The sequence below is a fragment of the Apteryx mantelli genome, chromosome 14 (assembly GCF_036417845.1).
Source record: "Apteryx mantelli isolate bAptMan1 chromosome 14, bAptMan1.hap1, whole genome shotgun sequence".
NCBI lineage: Eukaryota > Metazoa > Chordata > Aves > Apterygiformes > Apterygidae > Apteryx > Apteryx mantelli.
The window spans coordinates 13,315,539-13,329,642 of record NC_089991.1 but is presented as its reverse complement, the minus strand read 5'-3'; the positions used below and the strand labels follow the sequence as shown (position 1 = coordinate 13,329,642).

The 14,104-nt window shown below is 54.6% G+C and overlaps 1 protein-coding gene across 2 annotated transcripts in view; it reads left to right on the top strand.

Moving 5' to 3' along the window:
* Positions 1–12,436, top strand: part of NDST1 (N-deacetylase and N-sulfotransferase 1) — a 42,540-nt gene extending 30,104 nt beyond the window's left edge. Inside the window, exons 4-15 of one of the 2 annotated variants that reach the window (XM_067304624.1) lie at positions 188–275; positions 1,375–1,529; positions 3,378–3,563; positions 3,973–4,101; positions 4,288–4,470; positions 4,857–4,953; positions 5,110–5,233; positions 6,125–6,299; positions 6,602–6,772; positions 7,982–8,091; positions 9,517–9,619; positions 9,825–12,436. In XM_067304624.1, the coding sequence (XP_067160725.1) occupies positions 188–275; positions 1,375–1,529; positions 3,378–3,563; positions 3,973–4,101; positions 4,288–4,470; positions 4,857–4,953; positions 5,110–5,233; positions 6,125–6,299; positions 6,602–6,772; positions 7,982–8,091; positions 9,517–9,619; positions 9,825–9,944 (1,641 nt within the window). In that variant the 3' untranslated portion in view covers positions 9,945–12,436. The remainder of the gene's footprint in view (positions 1–187; positions 276–1,374; positions 1,530–3,377; positions 3,564–3,972; positions 4,102–4,287; positions 4,471–4,856; positions 4,954–5,109; positions 5,234–6,124; positions 6,300–6,601; positions 6,773–7,981; positions 8,092–9,516; positions 9,620–9,824) is intronic. The other variant, XM_067304625.1, reaches the window with a different exon arrangement.
* Positions 12,437–14,104: the final 1,668 nt, after the last annotated feature.

The window sequence follows — 14,104 nt, the reverse complement described above, 5'->3', positions numbered from 1 at the left end:
TTCTCCTGCCCCTCAGAGCATCCTCTGGCAGTGGGAACCCCTTCCCTGGGGTGTTGCTGCAGCAGCCCTCTCTGAAAGTCCCACAGGCTCTCCTAGTGCTGGCATGTGCTTTGCTGCAGACCTGTTGGCGAAAGCGCTCTCCTGCTGTGTGCTAAGGATATTCTTGCGTTCTCTTCCTGTGCCTCAGGCGCTGTTTGACACTCAGAATGAGCTGCGCACCCACATCCCAAATTTCACCTTCAACCTGGGATACTCAGGGAAATTCTTCCACACAGGTAAGGAGCGCGTTGCTTCAAGCATCTCTGCTGCCATGCTCAGCACAGCCGCTGCATTGCCGTGAGCAATGGGGGCATTGGTGTGTTATTGCTGATGTTAGAGCAGGAACTGGTGCTCAAACAGACCAACAGTGGGACTGCAAGAGGGTCCCCAGGCAGAAAGCCTCTTCCTGGTGCCAAACTCCCATCACTGATGTGATGAATTGTTGCAAGGGAAAGGTCTGTGCCCTGCTGTTCCCTTGGTCTCATGCCCACCCAAACAGTCAGCAGTAGCCGTACCGGCTGGTGGAGGGATGTGGATTGACTCCCCAGGGTGCCTAGTGATCCATACCATCATTCCTCTGCCGTTCGGTCGCAGAGAGGGGGTCTACCTCTGCGTTACCACAGAGCAGCTGGCGCTCTTGAGGTTTGCCATCTGGCTCACCTATGACTGCCTGTGGCAGTCAGAGCAGGTAAAGTGAATATTGCTGCCCGTTTTTGCAAGTGTGGGAGGGAAGGTGGGAGACGTGAGGCTGCCCTGAGCTCATCAGAAGAGCTGGCCAGATGTACTGAGGGATCCTTCTCTCCTGAGCAACCTGTTGCTCACCTCCTGGCAGGTACCGGGCTGCTGAGTCACATTAGTTGCCTCCTGCTCCTGCTGTCCTCTGCAGAGGGGCAGATATAACAGGGCCTGTGGCAGCCCGGGTAAGCAGGGGCTCCAGCTTCATCGCCTGGATAAGGACAAAGATGCTCCTGGTCTCACTGCGCGACTCCAAGTTTCTGAGAAGTTTGGGAGCAATTTGCATTGTGCAGCTTGTGAATTCAGGCCAGCCTCGGGGAGCGGGGAGAAGACTGCAAAAGGCCAAGGCCAACCCAGGGGTGCTGGAAAGCCAACAGCCTGCCTGACAGCCAGAGTGTAGCGAGGTCTCCACGAGGTGGCTCACTTTCACAAGCCTTTCTGAACCCTGAGAGCCCCTTGCAGCGCTCAGCCCGTGTCGGTGTCCAGGCCATCAGTGCGTGCGCCCTCCCCTCCGCCCAGGGTGTTCACGCACTGCCCTGACCCGGGCGTTAGCTCTGTGGCTCTGCCTGCCTTGGGGTGATGGTGGGGTTGACCCCACAGGTACCGATGCCGAGGACGAAGGCGACGATCTGTTGCTGTCCTACGTGAGAGAGTTCTGGTGGTTCCCGCACATGTGGAGTCACATGCAGCCTCACCTCTTCCACAACCAGTCGGTTCTTGCGGAGCAGATGACCTTAAACAAGAAATTCGCTGTCGTGAGTAAGATGCCGCCTGCAGGGGTGTTTGGCATGGGGGGAGGATGGGAAATGGGGGAGATAAAGAGGCTTTTGTAGGCTGAGAAATCAAAGGCGATGACCTGACCTCCTGCGGTCCCTTGGCTTGTTTCTTTCCTCCTCAGACAGAGCTCTAGTTCCTGGGGGACTCAAGTAATGATCTCTATTTGACAGAGCAAAGGGAGCTGGTACCGTTAAGTCACATCCCCTTGGTGCCCTTCCCTGTTCACGTGCTTTGTGTGCATAATTGGAGATGTCCTGCTGCTGCGGTGCCTGTGCAGTGCGACCTCTCAAAGGAGCAGTCCCTGGAGCCTCTCTCCATGTTTCACTGCCTGCACCGGTTCCTGCGTAGGAGGCTGCCTCAGAGGCTCCCGCAGATTAGGAAAACGATGACAAAGAATGTCCTAAAGAACGGCAGTAGTGAGTTGTACAAGTGGTGTGGAGAGGATGCTTCCCTCTCACACGAGCCGGTGTTACCCTGTGAAGAGGCAGCGGGGGATGACGGCAAGGCTCGGAGATGTGTCCCAGGGAAGCCATGCTCAGGGCTATGCTTGGAGCAAATTGCTCTGTAGAACGTGCAGATATGTAGGCTGGGGTTTGAAGGACAGGTATGAGGAAAGCCTGAGGAAATCCCCCCCATCCTGTCTGCTTGGGTATAAATTTGGAATGGGGATCTTTAGAGGCTTGGAGCTCAGCACCCTGTTTTTATAGCTTTTTAAAAAAAATCAGGGTGGGAAAATTCATTTATATGCTAGTACTTGGAGCAAAAAGATTTCCACATCAGCCATTGTAATCCGGTGGCAGTGAGTTCCCTCAGTGCCCATTTAAGGGAGGACCATATCAGTATGTTACTCCGCTCTCGCTGTATTGCTACAGCCGTACCTGCTCATCCCCAGCGTTGTACGGATGGGTACAGCTGCTTGCTCTAGGGTTGTGTTAGTAGGGATATAGAGGTTAAACGCTCGGCCCTAGAAAAGGAAGGGTTTGTGTGCTGGGTTTTAACCAAGCCTGAGGTTTGATGGTTAGCCTGTTGTGGTCTGATGCTGCACTGAAGCTGGCTGATGCAGGGTGGTGGAGCCGGGTCAGAAATGCTGTGGTCCTGTGCTGTGGAGCTCTGGCTGATAAAAGCTCCCTCTGCAGGTCAAGTTCCTGAGGGACCTGTTTGCTTTATAAGAGCGGATTTTAGGTATGGTTAGGTATTATCAGTCCTCTTTCAGCCTGGATAAAGCCAGCATCAACTCCAAACCGTGCTGTGACTGACTGATTTGCTCACACCTGTCTTGCATCCAACCCCAATAAAGCCAGACCCAGCAATAATAAAGCAGGTCCATGGCCTAAAAGGTGGGTTATAAGGCTAACTTGAATTAATTGCCTGTTAACTGGAGGGGCTTAACAAGAGATAGATTGGACCATCCCTACTCATTCTGGGAGACACAGGCAGATGTCCAGATCAGACTTTCCAGGGTGTTTTATATCTACAGACATGAATCAATTTATGGTCCTATATAAATGTATCAACCCAGTCTCTGACAAAAAGCTTTGCTGCCATTGTTTTGTTCATGAAAGCAGAAATGGCAGGAATGAGTATGGTCAAAGTGGAGCAGAGGAGCAAGTGTCCACCCAGCACATCTGGTCCTGGGCTCCCCTTTCTGGAGACAATCCCAGTTAGGAGAGGATATGCAGAAACAGCTCTGCCCTGGTTGCTGTCCAGAGACATGAAGACGCTATCTGTAGTTGGGAGCAGACCATCCCTGAGGGTGTCTGGATCGAGCTGGGAGGTCACAGGTTCTGGGGTCTCTCTGGTCACCCGCTCCCTGCTCTTCTCCACAGGAACATGGCATCCCCACTGATATGGGGTACGCGGTGGCCCCCCACCACTCGGGCGTGTACCCCATCCACGTGCAATTGTACGAAGCTTGGAAGCAGGTTTGGTCAATCAAAGTCACGAGCACAGAGGAATACCCCCACCTGAAACCTGCTCGCTATCGCCGTGGCTTCATCCACAATGGCATCATGGTAGGTGGCCAGGTTTTGTCTCTGATGCTTCTCTCCTGTCTCCTCCACCAAAACCTCCATGGATCATTCCTGGATGGCTCAGCTGCTTTGGCCCCAGCTGGAGGAGGCTGTTGGTTTGAGGGGACTGTATTGCCCTCTGTGTCTGCTAGTCCTGCAACACAGGAAGTTGTTGCGAGAAGTCTTTAGTGTGGTTTCTCCATCTGCCCATCTCCATCAGAGAGCATTTACTCAGGGGCTAGTGAGGGGCAATGGAGCTGATCCTGACCTTTAAGGGACTGAGGACATTGGAGCCACTTTTAATTTGAGAGGAGGAAGAGGATCTAGCTCTGGACTCCTGGAGCAGGCTGTGTGGCTGTTTCATTGCTCTGGTTCCTTCACCTACTCCAGATGTATCTTTCTCCTCCACCAGGTACTGCCCCGGCAAACCTGTGGCCTCTTCACACACACCATCTTCTACAATGAATACCCTGGTGGCTCCAGTGAGCTGGACAAGATCATCAACGGGGGTGAACTGTTCCTGACCGTGCTCCTTAACCCTGTGAGTACTGCCACCCAGGCACTCAGGGATGAGCGGGCAGGCGTCTCGTGCAGAGCCTTCCCTGTGCGCCACTGTAGACAAAACAAAGTTCTCAGCCAGGGTTGGGGGATCCCCTGTCAGGGAGAACGTGCAGGATGACTGCCGGGTGAGGGTCTTCTAACACCTGCTCCATCCTCTCCGCTTCAGATAAGCATCTTCATGACTCATTTGTCCAATTACGGCAACGACCGCCTGGGCTTGTACACCTTCAAACATCTGGTCCGCTTCCTCAACTCCTGGACCAACCTGAAGCTGCAGACACTGCCACCTGTGCAGCTGGCACAGAAATACTTCCAGATCTTCTCTGAGGAGAAGGACCCTCTATGGCAGGTATGCTGCAGGCCAGCGTCTTGTGTGGAGGGAATGGGGGGAGCAGCCCAGAAGTTTGGGACTGGGGAGGGGGAAGTAAATCATAGCTGGCCCTGCTTTGAGTAGGAGTTTGGACTAGGTGACCTCCTGAGGTCCCTTTCAACCTTCGTTTTCCTACAGTGCTATGGGTAAGCAGTGGTATTTCACATCTTTGTGGTTCTGTGGGCAGTCCAGCTGTGCCAAGAAAGGATTTGCCCTGTAGATCTGGAAATAAGCCCAGTCCTTTGTCCTGTCTGCTGAGCAGCATGGCCTCCCTATGTATCTGCTCTTGCCTCAAGGCAGTTGAGCAGCGGCACAAAGTCCTTTCTAGGCTGCCCTGTCTCTAATCCTCTTCTCCTGTGTTTCAGGATCCCTGTGAAGATAAGCGGCACAAAGATATTTGGTCCAAAGAAAAGACCTGTGACCGGTTCCCAAAGCTCCTCATCATTGGGCCTCAAAAAACAGGTACTTCCCTTCACTCTCTGTGCCATGAGCTCACTGGGAGGCCTGTCAAGTCCCATGCACCCACCCCAAAGAGCCTGTCGACAGCCCTGCTGGCCTGAAGCAAAGCAGGAAGAGAGTTTTGGCCTAAGTCAGCTCTTGCTTTCTCTCTGTCTGAAGGAACAACTGCCCTTTATCTCTTCTTGGGGATGCACCCAGACCTGAGCAGCAACTATCCCAGCTCGGAGACCTTTGAGGAGATACAGTTCTTCAACGGACACAACTATCACAAGGGCATTGACTGGTAGGTCTGCCTGCATCTCCCCACCACAGGGTCTGAGCTGCCTGGGTGGGAGCGCTGGTTCCTTTGGGAACAGGAGCAGTGTTGCTGTGGGGTTTCCTATCAGCCTCACAGCTTCTGGACCCCTAACTAAGAAGCTGAGGGGAACCTGATTTTAGCTGAGGGTAGAAGTAGCAGTGGTTAGATGAAGTTATGACGTGATAAAACAAAATTTGTTCCTGCAACTTTGCCTGATTAGAGGCCTCTGTGGCATGGCCTAAGCAGTGGGTGTCAAAGTTGGGGTCTAGCCAAAAGTGGGGTCCACCCCTGTGTCATCAGTGGGGAAAGGTAGACACCCAGCTTTCCAGGGGTGTCACAAGGGAATATCTCTCCCTGGAGATGCAAGGGAGGACAAGCTTGGGATACTTGGCTGCTGTGGGGTGAAATGAATCCCATGCGGGCTCTTCCCCTTGCAGAGATGTGTTGATGTCTGCCCCGGCTCTGTCTGGTAGTAACAGAGTATACCTTACCCTGAACGCCTGCGGTGCCGCTGAGACTGGCTGCGGTTGCTGCCACATTGCCCACAGGCCATTGCACTGCCACAGTTTATCCCTGAGATGTCATTCTGAAGGCAAAGGCTGCTTGCCAGGACTCAGAAGTGGCCTTGGCAGAAGCCAGGCTTGTGTGTCTTGGCTACACCATGGCTTCTGGGCCTGCCTGGGGAATCTGGTGAGACCTGGCTTTCCAAAATGGCTGGAGGGGATTGTAAAGCCCCAGGCAGCATGCATCAGAGCTGGGGGAACCCTGGAGGTTTAGTGCTTGGTACAGGGAGTCAAGACTGTCACTTGCAAAGGAGGATGGCAAGGACATCTCCTGGTCCCTGTCTGCCTGCCTTATGCTGTGCTTTCCCAACAGGTACATGGAGTTCTTCCCTATCCCCTCCAATACCACCTCTGACTTCTACTTTGAAAAAAGTGCCAACTACTTCGACTCAGAAGTGGCTCCCAGGCGGGCTGCAGCCCTGCTCTCCAAGGCCAAGGTCATCACGATCCTCATCAACCCTGCAGATCGAGCCTACTCCTGGTATCAGGTGAGCTGCCTGCATCTGGCTCTCTCCCAGCTCCACCGGCTCCCTGGGGCAGTGCCAGCCTCCCAAGTCCCACTGAGTCAGGAGCTTCCCTTGCTGTCAGCTTGGTTTGGAAATGGGAATGACCCCTGGAAGGGGGGACATTTTCTTGGTGCTGGGCTGAATAAGAAGTGCAAACACATGTCACAGTGACTGGGGAGCTACTATGCTCAGCTGTGCCTCAGGGACAGCCTGGGATTTCTAGGCCCACAGGCCTCCAGTCTGGACTGCCCCAGCAGGAAACCTGTCTCACTTGTGTCTGATAGCATCAGCGAGCTCACGATGACCCGGTTGCTCTGAAATACACCTTCCATGAGGTGATCACAGCTGGACCTGAGGCCACTCCTAAGCTCCGGACCCTGCAGAACCGCTGCCTGGTCCCGGGCTGGTATGCTACCCACACCGAGCGCTGGCTGAACAACTACCATGCCAACCAGGTATGAAGGACAGCATCTGTGGCACCTCGCTCATATGGCCAGCAGCACAAGGGATCCCTTCTCTCCCAAGCAAGGACAGGGGGAGGAAAGGAGCTTGGGCACGAAGTCCACTGTGAGGGTGCTCCAGTGGGAGCTTCTCTTCTTATACCCTAATGACCTTTAGGATAGGAGCAAAGGTACTTCAGGTAGGCGTGGAGGGGAGATTTTGTGCAAAAAGGAAGCCCTTGTAGTTTGATTATGGTCAAGGCACAAAGATGTCTCGGTCTGGGAGCAGGCAGAGCTGAGCATATGGGGAAGGTTGGGGTTTTTCCTCCCTAAGTGTGTGAATGCAACGCAGGGTCAGTGTGTAAGGCCAGGAGTGTGTAAGGATGTGACAACCTGTCACAAACTCCTTCCACCAAGACTCCATCCTCTGTCACACGAAGGCTCTTCTAAGAGTGTTAAAAAGGTGTGGTGGGGCTGGTGGCAGTCCACAGAGCTACAAGTGCGAGATGAGTGACCCCCATCCTGACGTTTGACATGCTGGTGGTGACACAGAGGAGTTTGGGTGGCTTGGTGGGTACGGGGTGCTGGACCAAGCAGGAGAAGGGAGCGTCCATGGGCTTGCCTGCTACCAGCTGACCTCAGGCCTCAGATCCCCACGTGGCCTTTGGGGCTGCCCTGTCCAATGATACTGCAGGAGCAGAGTGGGACAAGAATAGCAGGCAATGGTCTCCATTGCTTTGAGCTGCCTGTAAGGGAAATCAGGGCTAGATCGCAGTCCCACTGTGACCTGCACAGACAGAGTGGGTGCTTTGCTGGCAGTATGGGCCACATCGGGTGATTCTGCCCAGTCTCTGAATGATTTTTCCACTGTCATATAATCTTTTAAAGTCTGTTAGTTGTCTGGTCCTTGTGTAATTGCTGTAATACAATCCTGGCTGTCAGTGGGCTGGACAGCCCTGAGCTGAAGCTCCAGCATCATCCTGGATGGAACTTGGCTCTGGATTTTATTTGCATTTTTTTTTCCCAACACCCAGTGTAAGGGAACACCTAGGCACGTTAGCTGTTGGCATCCAAAAGAAGACCTGTGGGAAATTTGGCTCCCAGATGGCAAAATATATAGAAAAGGTGGTGTTATGTGCCAGGAGACCTTGGGCTGGGAGCCAGCAGGAGGTGGTTACCTGACAGGTTGGCCTGGACCTCACAGCTCTGCTTCACTCCTTGCAGATCCTCGTGCTGGATGGCAAACTGCTCCGAACAGAACCTGCCAAAGTGATGGAAACAGTCCAGAAATTCCTTGGTGTGACCAACTTCATTGATTATCACAAAACCCTGGCGTGAGTCCTTCCCAGAGCTTCCCCTTCCTCTTTAACCAGGAAAGCATCTGCCATCCCCCATAGCACAGAGAGGGGAATCTCTTTTTTTACATCAGGTTTCCATCAGGAAAAACCAAGAGCGTAGAGCTGCCCCAGTGTAGCACCAGAAGGAACAGTACCCAGCCCCCTGGAATTTTGTAGCAGAGCTCCCACTGATTTTGATGACACCAGGATTTTACTTGTGTCAGCCTGGGGCCAGAACCGGAGCTCCTGATTGCTGAGATTTATGCTGCTGTCTGGGGCATCTGCATTCAGATTTAATGCTATGGCTTTGAGAAGCCCTTACTTGCTAGGACACAGTGACAAGCCCCTGCAGGAAGCCTGCTCTTTCCCGGGATCATGTTTATCCAAAGCCATAAAGCTGCATTTCTTACGGGTGACTGCTGCCGAGCGCTGCAGCCATCATTTTCCATTTGACAAGCACCCCACTTTGCTTTGTTTATCCTTCTGCTGCAATGGGGACAGTGGTGTCATGCTGGGCAATGCAGGAGCAGCGTCTGGGCCCCAGCAGCTAAGAACTGAGTTCTAGGGGTGCATTCAGACCACTTGTGATAGTGCCTCATACTTGGTGTAGTGCCTATGGGGTGTTGAGCGCTGGCTCCCTGGCTTCTCATGCAATTGCTGCAGAGAGCTGCTCTTGCTGCTTGCCGTATGGCACCTACGTGGGTGTTGTGACATCTTTCTTGTGGGGACAGCGAGCGTGGGCTGGCTGGTGGTTGCAGCTGGGGATGGCTCAGGCTGAGCTGGAGGAGGGCTGGTATGGGTGCTTTGCACACTGCGCCTCGTTACTTCTTGGTCACTTTGCTAATTATGACAGTGAAGAACATGCATCTGTTTTAATATGGTCATCCCTCTCTAAGCTTTTCAGACATTAAAGCCTGTCACAGAAAGCACAAGCCTTCAGAGCTCCTAGAAAAACAGTAACTTATCTCCGTGCTGGCCTTGTTGTCTTGTCTGTATATATGGCCTCTCTGAGGCTGTGGCCAGGTGCTGTGGAGCTCCCATGAACATCCAGGAGTGAAGGTGCAGCAGAAAATAACAATAAAGCCCATGTAGGCCCCCATGCTTCTACACAGCAGGGAAATGCAAGTAATAAATGAATGTTGTCAGGCTGCTTGTTGTGTGATTGTATAGGAAACCTGTTGTACAAGTTGGTCAATAATGAGGTGTTAGCTGGGCTGTGGATTAAAAACAGGTGGAGAAATGCTACTCTAGAGCACTGAGGTATTACAAACTAAGGGGCAGCACCTATGCAGTGGGGTCATGCCAGACAGCATCCTTGCATGCTGTGGGGAAGTGCACCCATGCAGAAGGGTCTCGGTCGAGGATCCAGCAGGTTGTGCTTGGATTAACAAGAGGGGTGAAGGCAGAACTGTTGTTTCACAGGTTTGATCCAAAGAAAGGATTCTGGTGTCAGCTTCTGGAAGGAGGGAAAACCAAATGCTTGGGAAAAAGCAAAGGGAGGAAGTACCCTGAGATGGATTCAGATGTGAGTACTCAGAAAACCTTGTGGGACAATTGCTTTGCTGGCACCATGCCCTAGAAACAGAGCTGCAGTGCAGGGTGGAAACGGGCAGGGAAGGGCTGTGCCAGGCGTCCTGCAGAGCGGGAAGGTGTGGGGGCCACAAGGTCTGGTCCAGAGTGTTGCAGTCTGTGGTCCACTAACTGTGGTCTCTGTTCTCCTCCTGTTGCAGTCGCGAGCTTTCCTGCGGGACTATTACAGGGACCATAACATAGAGCTTTCCAAGCTCCTGTACAAAATGGGCCAGACGCTGCCCACCTGGCTGCGGGAGGAGCTGCAGAACACCAGGTAGCTGCTGCCTGCCACCGTCCTGAGCAATAACGGAGTGAGGCTGCGAGGAAGGCCTCCCGTCTGACACCGAGCCGAACCCGCGGAGGGGGGGAGCGTTTCTGAGCAATATTCAGCTGCGGCCTTCGAGGGAGACCCCGAGGAGCCCGCAGCAGCTGCTGGGCGGAGAGCGGGACGGCTGCGCCCAAGGCTGCGCAAGCTGTGGCCTGACTTTGCGGTCCTGGCACTATGACCTCTCCACGTACCCCCAAATCCATTCTTTTTTCCTTTTTAATTCTTGGGCTTGTCAAAGAGGTCATTTGTCATCCTGTTCTGATGGGGAAATGGGGAATTGGTGCAAATTCCCTGTTTCTCTGTGTGGCACAGGCCCTAACTCCCCTGGGCCTGAGAGCAGCATCAGAGCAGTTCTTTAGCTCCTCATCAGATGATGGAGAAGCAGCTTCGGGCACCTTGAAGATAACTTTTGCTGGTCTGCAGCAGAGGAAAGGAGCGGTTGGAAAGCCAAAACCTGAAGTGACCCTGCAATGCAGCCCAAGAGCAGGAAACAGGAGTGTGTAACAGTGGTTTGCTGGATTCCCCCAAAATCTAGTGTTAAGAGCTGAGAAAAAGGTGTCTTTTTTTATTTTAAAGACTTGGGCAGTATTTTTTTTTTGTCATCTTTATTTGTTTTTAATCTCCTCAACCTCTTATTCCCAGTCTATGGGCAGTGTGATGGGAAAGCTGTCAACCAGGAGAACTGAACTGAGAACTGGCCCCGGCACAATTCCCCGGACGACATACGCCCCATCCCCCTGATCCTGCGTTGCAATGTTTTACACGCGTGGTATTTTCTGTGGTAAAGCCGAGAGGCTGTCTGGCAGCTCCAGCAGCCAGTGCCCTCCGGTGCGCTCCAGACCCCGGCTCAGAACAGAGCGGGTTCTTGCGGACAAGGCGGATTTGGGGATAACGGCGGTCGGAAGTATGCTGAGAACTTCAAACCTCTTGAATATTAAAAGCTAAAGTATTTTAATAATGTTGGGTTGGGTGGGAGGGTTTTTTGTTCTATTTTGCAGGGGACTGTTTTTCTTTGGTGCCAGAATTTGTACCTAAACCTCTAGGATTTTATTTCATCTCCTTACCTGTTGCACAAGAAGTGGACAAAGGACAGTGGGGAAACAGGGGAAAGTTTCTCGGTCTGGCTTCCAAGCTGGAGACAGACCAGTCTTTATACTTGTAACGGTGACATGCAGAAGCTGCAGCCCTATTTCTGCCTCTCTCCTGGCGCCCCACTGCGTGCTCTGGTTTTTGCTGCCAGTGTTTCATCAGTGAAGCTTGCAAACACGCCCCTGTCTCTAGCTGCCCTGGGAGAGTGTGTGCACGAGGGTGAGTGCGTGTGCGTGCGTGTGTGTGTGTACCTGTCTGTGCATGCTGCAGCAGTGCCAACACTGAGCCATCATGTGTTTATGTGGAGAAGGGCCCAAATTTCCCTTCGGATGGAGCTGCTCGGATGTGTGTGCCAAAGGCTCGTGAAGGGCAGCCCTGTGGGTGAGCCCTTTGTGGCAGACTGGGGATGGAACAGGAGGACTTTCCTTGCTCTCCAGCCCAAGAGCCCAGCAATTTTCGTACGCTAGGAAAAAAGTGGTGAGAGCCATGCAAGGAGCAGCTGTTGTGGGCCAAGTGCCACAGGGCCCTTGTAGGAATGAGGAAGAGCCTAATGTCTGCCCTGCCCCAGGGCAGCTGAGTAGTCGCGGTCCATCCTGGTGGCTCCCTTCATCCTGAGGTCCTCTCCTGCTCATAGCTGCGCTGAGTGCCTGGGCTAGGGATGTGGCGAAGGACTGCCCTTCCCCTTCGCAAGGGGATGCAGAGCTGGCGAAGTGGGGTGCACTTCTCAAACCACTTCCAAGGTATCTGTAGCATTGCTGCAGGAGAAGCCAAAGGCTTTAATTTCCCACAGGCTGATGGTACTGTAGAGAGATATTGGAGGGAGGGAAGGACAAGTGCTTTCTCCAGCCTGAGGGAAGTTTGGCCCCTTTGTGGCAATGTATTTGATGCTTGGCTCCTGAGGAAGATGGTTGGAGCTCTCGGGCTGCTCTCACGCGGAGCTGGACCGGCTGCAGCAATGCCCTGAGAGGTGAGCAGCAGTGGAGAGCCACGGCAGCGATTGCAACAGGCTGCCCTTGGCTTGAGAGCAAATTCAGGGCAGCAGAGGGGGAGAGCGGCAGAAATGCTGGGCTTTTCCACTCCCTTTGTTTAGTTTTGTTCTTGATGGCGGAGGGGGCCCCTCTGGGAGCGGGAGTTCCCAGCGTTTTATTTTTGCATGAAACTCTAGTGATCCCCAGGGCACAGGGGATGGCCAGGGCAGAGGGAGGGCTGGGGGAAGGATGCTGCACTGTTCCCGTTGCCCCTCCGTTTGGTCCTTTTCAAGCCCAGTCCGTTTGGGTTGCATTCAGATTTTCCAGTCACTAATGTAAGGTCCTGTTGAACTAACTGCTAATAAAACGGGGTTCATTGGTTTTAGCTGCTTGTTTTTGCCTGCTTCTCTCCTCCGCTCAGCCAAAGGTGAACATGAGGGCCTCAGCCAGTGAGCTGGTGCAATCTCACTGGTGCCACGACATCCTGTCACACTCCAGACCTCGAGGAAGGGACGGCTGCGCTGGGGAAAGGTAGGGGAAGGGTAGAGCTGCTTCAGGACAGGTCACTGCCTGCCTGCTCACTGTTACAAGCCCCGTCCCTCCAAGACACATCTGCCCGTCTGTCCTACTCGCCCGGGCTTGGTCTTGGACTCACTTTAGGGGTGCCACTGTGGGGTCGCAATGGTATCACACGTGCCATCTGGATGTGTGCCGGGCGTGCGGTGTGGACATGGACCAGCTGGGCACAAGCAAGTTGTGCTTTTTTTGTGCATCCCCACTGGCTATGTCCTGGCCTGTGCTGTTCATCTGGAAGGGAGCAAGGTTATAACAACATCTGTCTCCCACATCCCCTGTGAGCTTCTGATGCCTGAAACACCTGAACTGGGTTGTAGCTCGTGGGTGCCACCAACAGTTCTGGGGTGTGTGACAGTGCGGGACACCTGGGTCTGGTCCAGACCTGCCCTGGATGGCTGGCCGGGAGAGGCATGTGGCAGTTCCCGGGAATCGCAGAAACGTGGGGATCACAGCCCCCCTCTCCCAAGGCACGGAAAGGGAGGCAGCTAGCGTGGTGCTCAGGCTCCCTTGGGGCGCCCTGCCCCGCAGCCTGGGACGCCTGGTCCCTGAGCAGCCCGAGCCCCCCTTCACGGCTGCAGCAAGCGGGGCTCAGCCTCCCCGGCCCCCGGGGGCGGCGACTCCCCCACGCGGCGATAGCCCGGCCCAGCCAGGCCGCCGGCTGCCGCAGCCTCCCGTGGCTTTCGGCCGGGTGCGCTGAGCCCTCGGGGGCGCCGGGGGGAGGAAGGCCGCGGGGGCGGCAGCGAGGGCCGCCGCGTGCGCGAGGTGGCAGCAGCCGCCCGGCCCCGGCCCCGGCCCTGGCGCGGCCCCCGCCTCCCGCCCCCCGCCGCCCGCCGCCGCGCAGCCCCGCAACGCGCCGCGGCCTCTGCTCTGCCCCTGGGGAGAAGCCGAGCAGCCGGGCTGGGAACGGCCCGGCTATTTCCCCATCTCCGGCTCTGCCGCTGACAGCTGCGGTCCTTCAGCCCTGGTCTCGCAGCCAGAGTGATTGCACCACCCATCCCCATCCCTGCTATTTTAGCTGTGGAGGCCCCCTACAACTCCCAGACAGGGTAAGAAACGAGTTCTTTCGGGGGGGGCTTGTGATGCACAGGATAGGGGCAGAGATGATTGCAGCAGTCCCTTGGGACTGCAGGGCTCAGCCAGGATGGAGCCAACAGGTCTGCAAGGTGGAAGAGGGGCAACGTGTGCTTGAACCAGTGCTGAGGCTCTGCACACTCACTTCATTTGTGGGCCGACATGCCTGGAGAGGCAGGGACAGCACGTCTAGCCTGCCGCACTGCTCCCCTCCTGCTCGGCTGCCCAAGAAGCCGGGAGGGCAGGCGATGTGCGGACCCTGAGCACGCAGCCTTGGGGCTCCCCCTCGCTGGCTTGGAGCAGGGTTAGTCACAGCCTGCAGCGTCCAAAATCCTGACGCGGGCCTCAGAAGGATTGCCTTGAAAAGCACAGTTTTAAAGAAATAAGTGCTGGATTTCGTTCACTT